Source organism: Octopus bimaculoides, chromosome 1 (genome assembly GCF_046866305.1).
Source record: "Octopus bimaculoides isolate indiv1 chromosome 1, ASM4686630v1, whole genome shotgun sequence".
Lineage (NCBI taxonomy): Eukaryota > Metazoa > Mollusca > Cephalopoda > Octopoda > Octopodidae > Octopus > Octopus bimaculoides.
Window position 1 is genome coordinate 86,436,079 of NC_142928.1, and position 18,029 is coordinate 86,454,107.

The following is an 18,029-nucleotide window of genomic DNA, read 5'->3' on the forward strand; positions in this document are numbered from 1 at the left end:
GACAGTTGGTAAAAGGCGATAAGCAATGGAAAGAGAGGCAGAAGAAGCGTAGGACGGGGTGAAATAGTATCAAGAATTAGGAAGATTTATAAAAATATAGTAATGTATAAAGAGAAGAAAAGAAAGACTGAGATGGTGACTCGTGATATTCAACCTGCTGAAAGCAAATTATAATTGTTTTCTAATCAAGTTTCTAAAATTGACATAAGGCGACCGTTTTGTAGAGAACGGACACAAAGAACTGAATCGACCAGAGTGCTTTATTAGTATTTATTTTATCGTCAATGGAGGATTGAAATGCCAGATCAGCCCCGAAACATTTTAAACTGAAATGATTCAGTTTGAAAGCTTAAAGCAAATAGTTTAATACTCTGTGATTTCACTATGAAAGATATATATTTATTCGTTATAACACTGATATTATAATGCAGAGAAAACGGTGCCTATTGAAAACTCGGAACATCCGGGAACCATTGTTTTTAAAGAAGCCTTCCTTAAATATTGTTCTCTGATCTTGACATCATTGTTATGAATTACTATTAGAAATTCAACCTATTTATAGAATGTAGGTAAAAGTTTAAAACCAACAGTAATAACTTTAAAATTACTGTTTATTTATTATCTATTTTCATTGTGGAAACCAATCTATTGATTCAACATCCCTATATGAAGAAATGGACTCTTCAGATTTTAATAACCAACCAGAATTTGGAATCTTCTTACGTCATATATTGCAGAGAATTTCCCTTTTATGGTATGCATCACTAGTTGTCAGAATTTTTTTATATAGCCAGATCACTTTTCTTATGACTGCAACATTTTGAATTCTATATATATATTTTTGGATATTTTGAAGTTCGACATGTGGTTAAGATATTTTGCAATTTTGTTTTCGATATTAATTAATGCTGGTAAGTAATTTTGACTTTTTCTTTTTGTTAAACAAGATATTTCATAAAGCGGGAAATTGTAATATATTTAATCAATTGATTATTCTTTTATGTCAAATGTTGGCAAATATGTGAAGTATTGATGTACTTTTACTAGTAGCATATGTGTGTGTATATATATATATATATATATATATATATATATATATGAGTGGAAGCCACTTATTATAATCTCAGATATTGTCTCTGATAATATTATCAAACGGTTATTGGTAACAAAATTAATGGTTCATAAAATGCTATCACCTGGTTTTTTGACTGAAAAGGATTCAAGGATTTGCTTCAAAATGATCGCAATAATTAGCTTTGAATGAATAAACTGAATACACACACACACACACACACACACACACACACACACACACACACACACACACACACACACACACACACACACACACACACACACACATAATTATTCCAAAAACTTTGACTTCTGTAGTCGATTGACGAACTGTTTAATGTTATAAATACTGTCTTCATTCCTAGACTTTTGATGGAGAGATATATATGCAAACGTATCACACACATACATGCCAATGTAAGTAATTTTCGAAGACCGATAATGATAAAGTTTATGACAATTAATAGCAGTTAAAAGCTATAGCCTGTCCTCTTCTGATATCTTACTTGATTTAGGCGATCTTGAAAGATTGATCTTCAAGCGAAAGCTTTTATCTATCTACAGATTATCTTATACAATCATACACCATATTTTATTAATTTCAGTTTGGTCATTAAAGTATTTTTTCAATTTTTTTGTTTATTTCAGAATGCAGCAATGTTTGTAGTTCAGTGCAAACAAGTGCCATGGCAAGTAGATGCTTAGACCAACAACTAGGCAACATTGGAAGCCAATTACAAATTGGATCCATTGTGGCTGCTTCGATTCAACAATATCATTATGTTTGTGGGTAGGTTTCAGATATTTTACATTTTATAACATCTAATATAATCAGTTAATATTAAACCTAAGCTGTTTGAAACACACATATCAAAATGTCCATGGGCATTTTGCCTGAGTCATATTAAGTTTTTAATTAAATATTTCTTTTGAAAATAATGACCCTTTTATTAATGATTCTTGATTAGGCGATATCGACTAGTCTTTAAACCTACAAAGGAAGCGTGTTAATTATGGTGACCTGTACATTTAAGCTAGTCCAAGAGCTGGTGGATTCGTTAGCATTCCGGACAAAATGCTTAGCAGTATTTCGCCCGTCTTCACGTTCTGAGTTCAAATTCCGCCGAAGTCGACTTTACCTTTCATCCTTTCGAGGTCGATAAATGTACTAGTTGAGCACTGAGGGCGATGTACTAGACTAGTTTCCATCTACAAATATTTCATTCTCTGTTCCTATAGTAGAAGTAGTTATTATTGTTAAGGCAGAGAGCTAGTGGAATCGCTAGCACGCTGGACACAATGCCTAGCAGCATTTCTTCCTTCTTCATGTTTTGAGTTCTCTGCAGAGGTCTACTTTATCTACCATCCTTTCGAGATCGATAACTATGATGCAGTTGAGCACTGGGGGGGTCAATGTAATCGACTATCCCCTTTTATCAAACTTTCAGGTCTTATGCAGTAAAAAGAATTGTAAAGCTCGTCCAATGACACAGATAAGTACCCATGGCCATTTCAGGTCGGTCTCAACTACTAGATAGTAGCACAGATTGATTCAGGATGTTTAGGTGCCTATAGTTTGAAACAGAAAGCGTGTGTGTATGTGTGTGTGTGTGTGTGTGTGTGTGTGTGAGAGAGAGAGAGAGAGAGAGAGAGAGAGAGAGAGAGAATTTGTGTTGTGGGTTCCGAAAAGCTCAAATGAAGTAAAGAGATCAGTATGGAGTCTGAGAAGCATGAGTACAAGCGAGAAAGCACGCACATTAAGCAGCTTCGGTTGGGTGTAATCGGTTCGCATTTTTCAGGTCATTGTAATAGTGATAGAAAAAAAAAAACGAGGAAACATAGGCTGGTTTAGTGGTTTCGAATTATTGGTAAATAACGGCTTACTTATTACGATAATGGCTATGCTTTTTTTGTAGCTGCAGACTAGAATGTGCCTCTTCCAAAATATATGAGTAGAAATGTAAATTAAAATATATTTGTAACAAGAAGAGTTATACATTCAAGCCTGAAGTATTTTGTAGCTCTGAAAATATTATTCAGTCCTTGTAGTATACCGTTGCTTATAGTATAAATGTATATTCGTCAAACAAAGCCACCAGAAATTATAAGGCTTTGCATTTTTTGTGATAGTGGCAACTTAGTTCTGTGTTATTTTTTCGTGAAGGTAGGGAAAATATAGTACTTCAGTTCAGGCTAATTTATTCATGAGCACTGCTAACGTGTTTGAAGAAAGACCAAAAACTGTCAAAGCTTTTTTGAAAGAATAGAGGAGATATTTTCCAAATTTTCAGAATATACACCTTGACTCCATCTGCTTAACGCTATTATTTCAGTCACGCAATACCTTTCAATCACCGTCGGTTATTTTGCAGGGGAAAATAATCTGAAACAAAAACCATAAAGCTTATCAGATCTGTAAATTAATCTCGCGATATTTATAACAAATAAAATCATCCAAACAAAAATGTCTTATCGATGTATTAACAGTATATTTCACTCTTGACTGCATTGTCAAAGTTAACTGAAGCTGAGTTTACGCTGACAAAATTTTGAATAGGATGTCCTTGTTTTCTGATGATTTCATAAAGAGAAGAAAACTTATGTCGTATTATATTTACAATATTTTTCTTGTAATTTACTCTTCCTTGAATAATAATCTTCTGTTGTTTACGACAGAAACTTCACCAAAGAATCCTACAATTCTTTACAATATTACTAAATTTTTCTCGTTCCAAAAGTACCTACATTACAGTCTAAAGTTATTACAATACCTTTATTCGTTCATACATTTTAAGTTCTAGTTTTCACTTTTAACTGCCACGATATTTCTCTTTTGAAGCACTAACATAAATTTTATAACTTACTTTCGTTTAATTTTATATTTGAGAGCACAGATAGCTGGTACGTAATATAATATGATATAATATGATATATGATGTGTGTATGTATGTATGTATGTATGTATGTATGTATGTATGTATGTACGTACGTATGTATGTAGGTATGCATGTATGAATCATACATAGGCTTTAACGTCTTTTTTCAATTGTCTGGTTAGCTACTCAGGTGTTTAAAATCCATTATGATATCTCTTAGAGAGCCATAGTTGTTTTAAACATATATAAAAAAAATAAGAAAAAAAGCAGTAAATGCTAGTTTTATGAGTAATTAACCGTAGATATTCTTCCCTGCAGTCTTAGACGAGACAGCCACAACTGATGAGAAGGTGACCTCAGCAACTGTAATGTCATTTGTTCATTGTCTTAGAGGACAAATCAGGTACTTTAGTTTCAATTAAGTAGGTATTCTCGCAAAAATGTTTTTCTTTTCGTTTAAATTACGAGCACGTCTTGTAGATATAAAATCGTTTGTATTTTCATCGATATTCAGTATTTTTTTGTTTTTTATTTTTTGTTTTGTATAGCGCTTTTACTACAATATGTCTCACACGAAGATAGTGCATCATTCTGCTATTTAGTGTTCGAGGTAATGTTGTTATCAACGATACAGGTAATACTGGTTTCAAATTTTGGCATAAGGCCAGCAATTTCTGAGGAGGGAGTAAGTGCTCGACTGGTACTTATTTTATCGACCCCGAAAGAATGAAAGTCAAAGTCAACCTCGGTGGACTTGAACACAGAACGTAAAGACGAACGAAATGCCGCTAAGCGTTTTGCCTGGCATACTAACGGCTCCGCCAGCTCGCCGCCTTAATGATACAGATAATATTGCTAATTTATAATAGCATAACTACTAAAATATTTTCATCACATTGTAAAAGTCTTAAGTATTTTTCTGTCTCTTAGCTGGAAGGAGCATTTGATATGCCATATGTCTTATAATAATGATTTCAAATATTTTAACACAAGGCTAACAGTTTTAGGGAAGCAGGTAAGTCGATTACATCGATCTTAGTGTTCAACTGGTACTTATTCTATTGATCTCGAAAGAATGAACTGCGAAGTCAGACTCGGCATAATTTGAACTCAGAAAGTAAAAAAACGAAGAAATGTCACTAAGCATTTTGTCCCCAACGCTCTATGATTCTGTCAGCTCGCTGTCTTGGTATCTTCTTATTGAGAATAATTAATGATATAGACTCAAGCAACCAGAGTCCAAATCCGTTCAGTAAAATATTTTAAATGAATTGTATTCTAGTGTCGCGAGAGAAAAGAAAATGTAACGCGAAATCATCGCCATTAATTTTATAATGGTAGACACTAACGGAAGCATAAGGGTTTTCCTCTCCCCAAAAGAATCCAATATATTTTGTTTCAGATATTTTATTGAATTGATCTACTTGCTGTCACTGATTTCCTTGAACAGTAGTGATTATTCCCAATTAGGAATATGGCATAAATTGTTCCTGTATCTTTTGAATATATGAAAATGTTGAAGTTCATTATTTCCGAATGGACTCTTTTATTTATTATGGGCTATACACATTCTAATGTTTTGGGAGAAAGATGTCATCAAAACCAATTGTTATTTGGCATAGTATGGCTTTCTAGGAACATTCGCGCGCGCGCACACGAAAATGAGCACGTATAGTATTAATACTCATCACTGTATAAATTAATAATTTATATCTTGCATTCTATAATTTCATGTTAACCAAAAAGAAATCTACCAGAATTTGTATCCTGTCTTCAAACTGTTTATACTGGATCATGCCAAATGAACAATGCTACTGCCCAAACAAACATTCAACAACAAACCCAGTTTTTATCTTGGGTTTGTAATGAAGCATTTGGACGTAAGTTATAGATTTATTTCGATCTATTTTTGTATCAAATTGTCCCCCCACCACCATTTACGTCTACTGATCAATGCATATGAAGTAAGTTTAACTCTTTACCTGTTCTGTCTGTCATATATGATACAAACGACATATTTCCCTGGCATCTATGCATCGTACACGATACACATTCCCAAATCTTTTCAGCCACCAGAGCAACTTTGGATTTACGAAAGAAACGTATGAAACAAATGCTAACGAAAAATCTGAAAACAAGCATAGACGTTTAAGACAAACTTATGAAAATGCTCTGGACAGGTAAAGGGGTGACCTATGAGTTTCAGTGGAGCGGGGAGTGGGGGAGGAAATTATATATTATTTTTTCTAGTGAAAATGTCTTCATTTCTTACTTTTTTTTTCCATCCAAAATAATATTCTCGAAATTATTACCAAAAATTGCATGTAATAACACATGCATTGGCATTTATGCTACGAAAAGGCCAGACAATCTTTCAATTTATGACTGAAGGAAAATAGTTCGATAAAGCGTTCTGCTTAGTGGATACAAATAGATGATAGTATTTTTAACAAGCCCACTGGTTAATTGCGATACCAGCACCTGTTCTGGGCCTGTTATTCTATATATCGCTGGCAATCGCTGCTATTTCTAGCGGTCGAGTGTCCATCATTGACAAGACCAAGGAAGTCAAATCACGTGACCCGGTGATTTCGGCACCGGGGGAAGCAAGAATTTATCTCCTCGCTAGCGATATAAGCAAGAGTGCATTTTGTAATGTGAGAGTTTCTCTCATGGTATCTACTGCAGTATAGTTTGTTCTAACAGAACATCAACGTTTAAGTGGGGATAAATAGTACTTCTAAATATGGTAAGGGCTCAACCCCTAGGGATGTTTAAAATCTGAAAACAGCAAGCAACAAAGATAATTCCAATAAGATCACTTGATAGAAATTTTGGACAATGTAGATGTCCAAAAATGTTAAAGATGTTAAAGCCAGCTGGGGAAAACGACCTTGTTTTGGTCTCCTCGTCTGGTAAACATATTCTATTGGGTAAGATTAAAAGTGATCAGTGTGTGTGTGTGTGATGTGTGTGTGTGTGTGTGTGTGTGTGTGTGTGTGTGTGTGTGTGTGTGTGTGTGTGTGTGTGTACGTGTATGTGTGTGTGTGTGTGTGTACTTATTATTGATGTATTAAAATGAAAGACAAATGAGCAAAGGAATAAGGGATCGATTATCCGGATATGTTAAACTTCCATTCTCATGTCTAAAAAGCGACATTAATACGGACTCGGTAATAATTAATATGAATAGAATAATAAATGTTGCATGTGATTGAAATGAACAGAAAACAAGTTATTGATATTTCGAATATTTCATTTTATATATTTCAATAATCAATAATCAGTTCATTATAGATAACTTCCTCAGATGGAAAATAACGAAATATAAAACCCCAAATATCTTACATCAGACGAAATGGTCTGTATTTGATCGATTATTAATTATTGAAATGTATGTAATGAATTATCCGAAATAATCTGTAATTGTTTTCTTTAGATTGTTCAGGTAATTAATTAAGAGAAATATTCAGAATAGGGGTATTTAAATTCTCAAATACTCCTAAACGGAATGTTTCTCTTTCAAGCAAAAGAGATAAGTCTCATAAGAGTTGCTCGACATTTCTAGATTGACACATATTAGAGTAGATCTGGCTTTTAAAAAATCAACTGATGAAAGCATTGGGCATATTTTGGCTTTAGTTGATATTCTCAGCGAAGTATATTCTGTTTGGATAGCGAGATTACGAATAACTAATTTTTAAAATTTATTTTTACTTTTAATAGCTATATTTGAACCTTAAAATCTATCTTGAATTAATGACTTACATATGTTCGTCTTGTTCTCATCAACATAATCCTTTGTTCATCGTTAAAATTCATAAAACGTGTCATTGTTATAATCATTTTATGAAAATTAAAAACATTAATCTAATGTTTCTCAAGTGCTGAGTTATATAAATCACGCTTTTCATTATTTTGAAGTACTGATGGCTGTCATCCCTTGCCTATCAAACCCATCGACTAAACAAGCACTTCAAGATTGCGGCGCTGGCGTATCTAACAACTGCAGGTAAACTATTTGAATTCTGTAGAATAAATAGTAACTATAAATATATATATAAACTAATTAATTAATGTCTAAAAAAGCTGTTAAAAATTATTAGTATTTCTTCGTTTATGCCTTGCTTTATCGTTGATATCATGGAGCAGTAGCGTAGCTAGCAGTTGTTGCAGTGGGGGGAGGTCAGCCCAGGTGATGCTTTTATGGAGGCAGCACTTTTGGGTCTACTGTATAAGTCTGTATCGCAGACGAGGGCGGAAAATTAAAGGGCTGTCTCGGATGGTATACACTTTAGCTATGCTACTGTTGCAGAGTGAGGATCTTGTCGGTTTTTGATATTGTTTTTTTTTAGGAAGGATACACTGAAATGGTTTTCTGTTGTTTTGCCGACGCCGGGATCACGCTAGCTTCTGCTCCTGTGTCGATTAGGAACCTGCGCCCGGAGCTGCGATGGCGGACATAGAGGAGCATTTGGTCATGTATGCCGGCCACCAGGGCAGGGCGTTCATTGGCGGCCAGCCCTGGAGTTTCCCTGGGTCACTGGTGAAGGGGTCCCAAAGCTACATGGGTGTTTGCTCTTTGTCGCCTTTTTTCCGAACTTTGCATGGTAGAAGCACAGGTCATCATGCTTAACCCTACCCCGTCTCGGGGCCGACCCTATGCCGTTGACCATGATACCACTGGAAAAAAATTGTTTGTCAGCTGCCTTTGCTAATTGCCGCAGGTCCTTGATTTCGGTCTGAGTTATGAGGGCCTGGACCTGGGGTGGCAGCTTGCGGAGAAATGTTTCTTTAAGCACAAAGGAAGTGACTCATCGGTGGGTGGGGGACTAATGCCAATATCCTGTCCATCAGTGGCTAGAAACAAAATAATAATCGCCTAATTCCTCCTCCAGTATCTTGGCTGCCGTTTCTCTTTCACTGCGTCGGAATGTATCCACTAGCCTATCTTTCAATATGGCGTATTTTATCGTTGGTGGGGGATGGGTTAAAATGTCCAGCACCTTCGTTGCCGTGTCTTCGTCTAGTGCTGCCACAACGTGCGAGTACTTCGTTTGGTCGGCCGTTACCTTGTTTATATCGAATTGAGCTTCCGCCTGCGCGAACCACAGTTCAGCCCTCTTAGGCCAGAACTGTGATAGCCTCAGTGTTGTTTTGTTGCTAGCCATGTTTGTTTCGACAACGAGAGCTGTTGTTCTATCGTCGGGGTCACCAGTTATTAGATTTGTTAAGCTATACGCAGACAAACTAGTGGAAACGAGAATACATTTATCAAAGGTTGATTACTTTACGTACATCAGGGTTTAAGCCATCAGTTATTTCTGTTTAGTTTACTCAGATTCATTTTACACTTACTGTTGACATTCTTTTGTTTTATTTCTCCCACCGGAAGTCCCTATGTCACGAATCTTGCCCTACAAGGTGTCCTTTGTCCCATCCCTAAATATAACAATATCTGTTTCAACAAACGATTTCATATTTCAGATCTTGCAAAACAAATGTTTTAACAAATGCTTTGTAGATATTTTTTAGTGTATTTTATTTGATTTTCTACTTCAGTATTGTTTTTCACAAAAAAAAAAAAAAATTCTATACTTTTTAAATATGTTCGCTGAGGCTGACTAAATGTCGAATAAATCGAATTGAAGTTGGAAATAACGCAACTACAAAAGACAAGTTGAGGAATGCCTGTATTTCAATTCAACACACAAAGCTAGATTGGCCTACTGTGATTTTGATTTAGAATGGTGATACTCAAACATGTACAATAAAAAATTGTTCTTTGAGGTATTATGTTGTTAAAGATTTATTCATTATTTGTCTATTTTCCAGCACTTTAAACAATATGGTTCTCTGCCGAATGAACGTTGCAAATAAGTGTAGTTACGACGCGATGCAGTTTACTCGAAGTTATTGGGAAATTAACCTCAGACTCAAGCGGAATATTCTCAATTGCCCTGTAATTCTCTTTATTATCATTATTATTATTATTATTATTATTATTATTATTATTATTATTATTATTATTATTATTATTATTATTATTATTATTATTATTATCATCATCATCATCATCATCGTCATTATTATTATTATAATTATTATTATTATCATCATCATTATTGTTATAATCATTATTATCATCATAATCATCATTATTATTATTAATATTATTAATTATTATTATTATTATTATTATTGAGTGAGAGAGCAGTGCATGCCATCAAAGTGACTCTTGGATAAAATATACGAAGCCCAGTATGAATCTTATGTATGAATGGTAACGAAATAACCGAATATCATTTTGTGCTCAGTATTATTCCAACGTAATACAGTACAATGGCACGAACTTTTAGTTTTTTTCTGTCTCCATTCAAATCTCGTCAGCGTCAGAATTTTGAGGGAAACCAACTAAAAACGTGTAAGATTTCCAATTCTTACACGAAAAAACAAAAATTCTAAATATAAAGTTTCGATTTACCCAACAATTTCTTACTAAGTGAAACAAACAAACATTAATACCAGGAATGTGACTCAAGTAATCCCCCAAAAGCAGTTTTTAGTGATACATTAGGGCTAACAGTGAAACAGAGTAATCGCCACACTTTGTCACCAGGGGTTTCTTATTCTAAAAGCCATAGAATCTTTTTAAACAATGTGATAAGATGTTTCCTTCCTAGACAAATAGTTACGGGTTCAGTCCCATTGAAAAAAGACTGAAACAAGTAAATGAAATGATATATTTTTATCTTTTACACACGCGCGCGCGCGCACGTACATACGGGGGACTGCTTTCAGTTTCTGTTTACCAAATCCACTCACAAGGGTCTGGTCAGCTCGGTGCTATAGTAGAGGATACTTGTCCGAGGTGCCACGTAGTTGGGCTGAACCTGGAACCATATGGTTGGGAAGCAGACTTCTTATCACCCAGTCATCTATGTATGTATGTATGTATGTATGTATGTATGTAACATGTATATATGTATGAAATATTATTTAAAATTTACATAATAATTATTTTAACAACTTGTATTATTTTGTTTCTAGTCACCTTCCTATGGTATGTCTACGATGTCTCCAACAGGAATTCTTTGTTCTGCTGTGAGTAATTTTCACTTCATGGTTACTTCCAACTTACGAGATGCTTAAAGAAAAAAAAAAGGAAAAAAAAACTAAACCTTCAAAGTTAACGATCTCTTTTACTCTTTTACTTGTTTCAGTCATTTGACTGTGGCCATGCTGGAGCACCGCATTTAGTCGAGCAAATCGACCCCAGGACTTATTCTTTGTAAGCCTAGTACTTATTCTATCAGTCTCTTTTGCCGAATTGCTAAGTTACAGGGACGTAAACACACCAGCATCGGTTGTCAAGCGATGTTGGGGGAACAAACACACACACATACATACATATATATACATATATAAGACGGACTTCTTTCAGTTTCGGTCTACCAAATCCACTCACAAGGCTTTGGTCGGCCCGAGGCTATAGTTGAAGACACTTGCCCAAGGTGCCACGCAGTGAGACTGAACTCAGAACCATGTGGTTGGTAAGCGAGCTATTTACCACACAGCCGCTCCTACGATCTGTTAATGTCTTTAACATTATTTTTATGGAAAAAGAGAAAGCCCTTGGTCGATAGATCATGAAGCTAAATATAGAAAGTAATGATGGCTTTTGGGAGACTGTTGTAGTTAATATCAAACAGCAAAAGAAGGAATTAGCTGGCAGAATCGTTAGCCCGCCGGACAAAATGCTTAGCGGCATTTCGTCCGTCATTATGTTCTGGGCTCAAATTCCGCCGAGGTTGACTTTACTTTTCATCCTTTAAGGGTCGATAAAATAAGTACCAGTTGAGCACTGGGTCGATGTAATCGACTAATCCCTTCCTCGAAATTGCTGTCCTTGTGCTAGAAATTTGAAACCAGTATCAAAAGCTGTTGCTTAGTGATCACCAGCAGTTCACGCTAATGAAGCGGATTTCTAAGTGGAAACTAAATATTAGAAGTTGTGTTCAAATAAGAGAGAGAGATTGAATGTATGTGTAAAAGGTTGATAGTTGCAATAGAGACATTAGTCTCTCTCTATCACCTTTCAACAAAATTATATATTAAGAAACAGTAGAACAATTAACAACATAATAAAAATAAGTTTTATTTTTGGTGATGCTTGGTTTTACAAATCCTGATTAACTTGTAATTAGCATTGGAAGGTCAAAAGCTTCGTTGAGGCATCTCAGAAGAGTAAGTTATTGTCACATCGAAGGCATCGTGCTAAAAAAGTGTTAGAAAGCGCGCGAAGCGCTTTAGGTACTGGTTTTACTACGCATGTGCACTCGAGGGGCTTCCGGGAAGGCAAGTCCCTTGCGCATACGTAGATTGTACTTCCTTAATGGCGGCCATAATTTCGCGCCACTACATATATTAGAGAGAGTGTGTATATGTGTGTGTGTGTGTGAGAAAGAGAAAGAGGGAGAGAGGGGGAGAAAGAGAGAGAGAGAGAGAGAGAGAGAGAGAGAGAGAAAGGGCTTCTGTGTGTAAGCGCGAGAGAGAGAAAGAAAAAAGAGAGACGAAGAGAAAGTTACAAGGGGGTGGGGGTTATTTTCGTAAAAAGAAAAAAATTGATCAGACAAATAACTTCTGTCAAATTTCGGATTTAGACTAGTGACTGAGAAAGTATAATTTTAAAGAAACCTAGATTACATGAGGTTTATAAAAGTATTGTGGAGGCGCATTGACCCAGTGGTTAGGGCAGCGGACTCGCGGTCATAGGATCGCGGTTTCGATTCCCAGCCCGAGCGTTGTGTTTATTGAGCGAAAACACCTAAAGCTCCACGAGGCTCCGGCAGGGGATGGTGGCGAACCCTGCTGTACTCTTTCACCACAACTTTCTCTCACTCTTACTTCCTGTTTCTGTTGTGCCTGTAATTCAAAGGATCAGCTTTGTCACAATGTGTCACGCTGAATATCCCCGAGAACTACGTTAAGGGTACGCGTGCCTGTGGTGTGCTCAGCCACTTGCACGTTAATTTCACGAGCAGGCTGTTCCGTTGATCGGATCAACTGGAACCCTCGTCGTCGTAAGCAACGGAGTGCCAACATGAAAGTATTAACAACTGCAATAAATCCAGTTGTTTAGTTTTCTTCATCCGAGGTTTATGGCATTTTGAACAGAGTTCACTGGAAACCGTGAAGTAAAGAATGTGCCGTGAGTACAACCTTCGAGGAAATTAAAATTTGCATATTAAAATTGTTAAAGGCAGCCAGACTTTGAGGAATTATTTTGCTGATATAGCGAAATAAATTAGGAAGTACTGATGTTTTATTGGATAGAAACATAACATTGGAAAGTTCTAATAGTCCCTAATTTATGATGCTAGTTTGTGTACAAAAATAAATAAAAAGCGGTTGGGTTGGTGAAGTGTCACACGGTAGCGATAGTGGAGGTTATATATATATATGTGTGTGTGTGTGTGTGTGTGTGTGTGTGTGCATATGTAACGGTTAGTTCTTCGTTGCAGTCGAGGGTCACCAATTGTAATGGTTGTTGTTAAGGTGTTTGTTGCCAGTATGCAAGATGGAAGAAGAACAGTGATTGAAGTGTTAAAGAGATATTTATTTACTGTTACTTTGTATATATCCAAAACCACGACGGGTTGGTATGTATAACTAGTAAATGGAAAAGCATGCGAAGTAAAAAGAATTAATTTCGGCCGGTATGTGTGTACACGATCTCATAGTAGTATATATAGAGAGATATGGTAATGCTACAGAGAAAAGAAAGTGAGTTAGTGAACGTGAGAGTGGTGTGACGAAACAACTGCTTCGTTAGTGAGTTACCATAGTTGCCCCTTAGTGCCTTTTCCTTAGAGACGGCGTTTTGTTCAGCCGATCAGCCAGACTCGGTTCTCACTAACTGACTTTGGCTTGCGGAGTTCTTGTTTTTATAACTATCCAAGACCAGCCAGAAGGACATACATATTGCTGAGAACAATAGATATCGTTGGCTGTCTGTTATCTCTATTCTAGCTTTTGGTGGCCTAGAAGAGGTTAGAAGGGTCAAGTGGCAAAGACATTATTCTGCTTAGCAATGGCATATGGCAAATGTAACTGCTGTCACTCACAGAAAACTATTGTTTTGCCGTGAGAAAAGTGCTGTTGAATTGTTAAGTGAAATTTGGCTATCTAGGATCGAATCCACGCCATGCCTGCATGAACCACTACATCACTCCTCCTCAAGAGAGGTTCCAGGAAAAGGAAACGAACGGTTGAGGAAGCGAAAGAAATGCATGGCTAAGGAAAAATTTTGCATATCAGGAGAGAGGTTCATTGAAGTGTATGCGGGACAATTTTCTATTCGGATAGGTCAGAATAGCAGTGTCTTTTTGCGTGCCAAAATGTGCAGTCAGTAACTGGGTAACACAGAAAATGAGTTAGCGCGTGAGGGCGTATACACGAGTGCAGGTGCACGTATCAAAATTCGCTGTAAAATAAGTTCAGGTGAGCGAGTGAGTGTATTCTCAATTCACGATATGGAAGATCTTCCTGCAGGATTGCAGTGTGTGAAATGCTTTGAAGGTTTTTCAGAAGTGAAATGTGTCTGGCGCTGTTGTCGTGGTTAATTAGAAGTTAATGATGTAGCTGTCGAAATGATGCATTTATTGGCTTCCATGGTGAGCGAATTCTTTGTGCGTCAGCAGTGTTGCATTCTTGTGAAGTGCATCGCAATGTGGATCGCAGTATAGCGCTTTCTGTAGCAGGTCGAACGAGTTTGCATCTTGGTGGTGACGAAGGTTGGCGTTCTTTTCCTCTGGTTTAACGACTGTTGATATGAAGACTGTAGTTCTTTAGTCAGCAAAATACAGCGGCATGTAGCATTAAGAAAGTAGCAACCGTTTTTAGATGGGATCACCAGTGTAATCGATGGATGTGACAACTGTTCATGCGAAGGTAAAGGTGAAGGCGAAGGTGAAGGCTGCAATTCTTTAATTCGGGGTCACCAATTGGAACGGTTGAGATTTATTGCAACGGCATATTGTAAGATGTGAAAAATGAAAGAACAGTGATTGCAGTTGTAAAGAGATATTTATTTAACGTTACTTTGTATAATGCCTTGCCTCGACGGACAGGTGTGTATCATATAAAAACAATAGAGTTATCTTTTCTTGTAGGTTGTTGCTGTTTATGTTTGGTCAACTGCTAGCTGCCTAACAGGGAATTAGAGGAAGATAGTGCGAATGTTAAATGTAGGAAGTCGATAAAATGATGCCTTCATGGTGCCTGGCATTTAAACAGCTGTGGTGTTGTGATAAGACACTAATATCATAGTTGATATCCTCACTATAAGCCTTCTCTCAGTTGAATTAATCTCACTAACTGGACTTTTGTCGATGGTCGCCTCTACGTCATCTCTTTTTTGCCAACTAACTTTTTCCTACGGTGTTTTAGTATTTATAATTTTCCAAACTAGTTAGAAGGAGTGACATATTTGCTGAGAACAATAAATTTCGTTAGCTGTCTGTTATCTCTATTCTAGCTTTTGGTAGCCTAGAAGAGGTTAGAAGGGTCAAGTGACAAAGACATTATTCTGCTTAGCGATGGCATCTGGCAAATGTAACTGCTGTCACTCACAGAAAAACTATTGTTTTATCGTGAGAGAAGTGCTGCTGAAGTGTTAAGTGAAATTTGGCTATCGAGGATCGAATCCATGCCATGCCTGCATGAATCACTACATATATATATCTTGAGAAGCAACTGTTCACAAAACTAGAAATAACAACCCTGATCAGAAGATTAGAGTTTTTATTATCAAAGATACCGTCAAAATATGTAAAACATTCAAGAAGTTCAGCATATAATAGTGGTTTCAAATTTTGCCACAAGGGCAGTAATTTAGGGGGCAGGGATGAGTCGATTACATCGACTCCGGTTTTCAACTGGTACTTATTTTATCGACCCTGAAAGGATGAAAGGCAAAATCGCCCTCAGCGGAATTTGAACTCAGAACGTAGTGACGGGCGAAATACTGCTAAGCATTTCGCTGGCATCCTAACGATTTTGCCAGCTCACCGCCTTAGCTTAGCACATAATAATTATTTCTTTATTGCCCACAGGTGGGGCTAAACATAGAGAGGACAAGCAAGGACAGACAAATGGATTAAGTCGATTACAACGACTCCACTGCGTAATTGGTACTTATTTAATCGACCTCGAAAGGATGAAAGGCAAAGTCGACCTCGGCGGAATTTGAACTCAGAACATAACGGCAAACGACATACCGCTAAGCATTTCGCCTGGCGTACAAACGTTTTTGCCAGCTCGCCGCCTTAGCTTAGTATATAATAATGCCTACATATGCAATGACATCTATGCTTGTGCCATGTGCACGCGCACATATATAATTATGCTCACATGCACACGTGTGCTCAGTTTACACCTGTCAAATTCCATTCACAAGATATTGGTCAATCAGAGGCATGTGTAGAAATTGTTAACTACACAGTCATACCAGCACCTTTAAAGCATAAATATTTCATTAACCAAAACTGCCACTGATAAGGCATACAATTTTTCCAGTCTGTTTTAACATTCTGGAATTCTTGAGTAACAAAATGTGATAGCATGACCACATATAGAACAATTATGAACGCTAATGTCTAACCTACCAATTAGTACATCTCGTTTTTTTCCCATTTTTTTTTGTACCTTTACTCTTTTACTCTTTTACGTGTTTCAGTCATTTGACTGCGGCCATGCTGGAGCACCGCTTTTAGTCGAGCGAATCGACCCCAGGACTTATTCTTTGTAAGCCTAGTACTTATTCTATCGGTCTCTTTTTTTGCCGAACCGCTAAGTTACGGGGACGTAAACACACCAGCATCGGTTGTCAAGCGATGTTGGGGGGACACAGACACAAACATATACACACACATACATATATATATATATACATATATACGACGGACTTCTTTCAGTTTCGGTCTACCAAATCCACTCACAAGGCTTTGGTCGGCCCGAGGCTATAGTAGAAGACACTTGGCCAAGGTGTCACGCAGTGGGAATGAACCCGGAACCATGTGGTTAGTAAGCAAACTACTTACCACACAGCCACACGAATACTTTTCAATTTGAATTCATAGTAGTTTTTTTCACTCAGTCTCCCTATTTAAATGTTCTGTTTATCCACAAAATTCTTCGTAGTCACTTTCTGCTTCACCGCTTTTTTTTTTCTTTTTTTTTTCCAATTTCATTTTTCTTTTCATTTGCTGCATTTCAAGCAAAAAAGAAACCATCACTTTTAATTAATTGCTGTTGCTGCTATTATTGTATCTATTGCTACTATTAATATATTTGCTGTCCTTGTAATTGCGTTTATGGCCAATGATTGTTTAATATTTGTAGCCGTGAAAAGCCAGTTCATTAAATTTTCGATTTTATTATAGCTGGATCTAATTATATCAAATTCAGAGAACTATGTATTGATTTATCCGTTACCACTCATTATATAAAATATATTTCTCTTATTCTATTCTCATATCTTCCAATTGCTTTTTAGTATTTGTAAGATCTAGTGGGTATTCAATTACGTCTGCATAACACACTATCTTTTATAGATGATAACTCAATGCTGAGATTACAAAAGTAGAAACTGGGGGGGGGGGGGGTCTAAATTTTCGAAATATTTCTATTGAGACGAAAGTATTTTATTTATTATCAACTATTTTATGTAACGTAAGAATATTTATACATTTTAAAACTATTTTTCAGGCTGCTGTCGGTTCAGTCTATTCACCAATCTTGATTCCAGTCAGTTTTCTTCTTGCCAAGCTGCTGTTTCATTCGGTGCCAGATATAGAGTAGAACGCTTCCTGCCAAAAATTCCAATACATTTTGAAATAAATATTTCATAATTTTTCATTTTGTTTAGATTTCAATGCATGAATCAATATATGAACCGATATAGAAGAGTTTATAATATTACATGTTTAATATATGCTTGCGTATTATGAAAAATATTTTAAAGAAAATAATTGGCCTAATTATGTTATTTTATTATAACTTATTTTATGTTTATGG

General features: G+C 36.3%; 1 protein-coding gene across 1 annotated transcript; it reads left to right on the plus strand.

Annotated features, from left to right (window-relative positions):
• Positions 1–735: 735 nt before the first annotated feature.
• Positions 736–17,868, plus strand: LOC106868576 (uncharacterized). The gene is made up of 7 exons (XM_014913898.3): positions 736–911; positions 1,723–1,864; positions 5,697–5,830; positions 7,875–7,962; positions 9,786–9,912; positions 11,001–11,054; positions 17,721–17,868. Exons 1-7 carry the CDS (start codon positions 863–865, stop codon positions 17,811–17,813), a joined length of 687 nt encoding a protein of 228 aa, XP_014769384.1. The 5' UTR covers positions 736–862; the 3' UTR covers positions 17,814–17,868.
• The last annotated feature ends 161 nt before the right edge of the window (positions 17,869–18,029 follow it).

Bases quoted from the DNA above. Each gene is read 5' to 3' on its own strand.
- LOC106868576 (XM_014913898.3), top strand. From the start codon at position 863: ATGTGGTTAAGATATTTTGCAATTTTGTTTTCGATATTAATTAATGCT. The intron at 5,831-7,874 runs GTAAGTTATAGA...ATTATTTTGAAG, and splicing joins TTGTAATGAAGCATTTGGAC to TACTGATGGCTGTCATCCCT. The intron at 9,913-11,000 runs GTAATTCTCTTT...TTTTGTTTCTAG, and splicing joins GGAATATTCTCAATTGCCCT to TCACCTTCCTATGGTATGTC.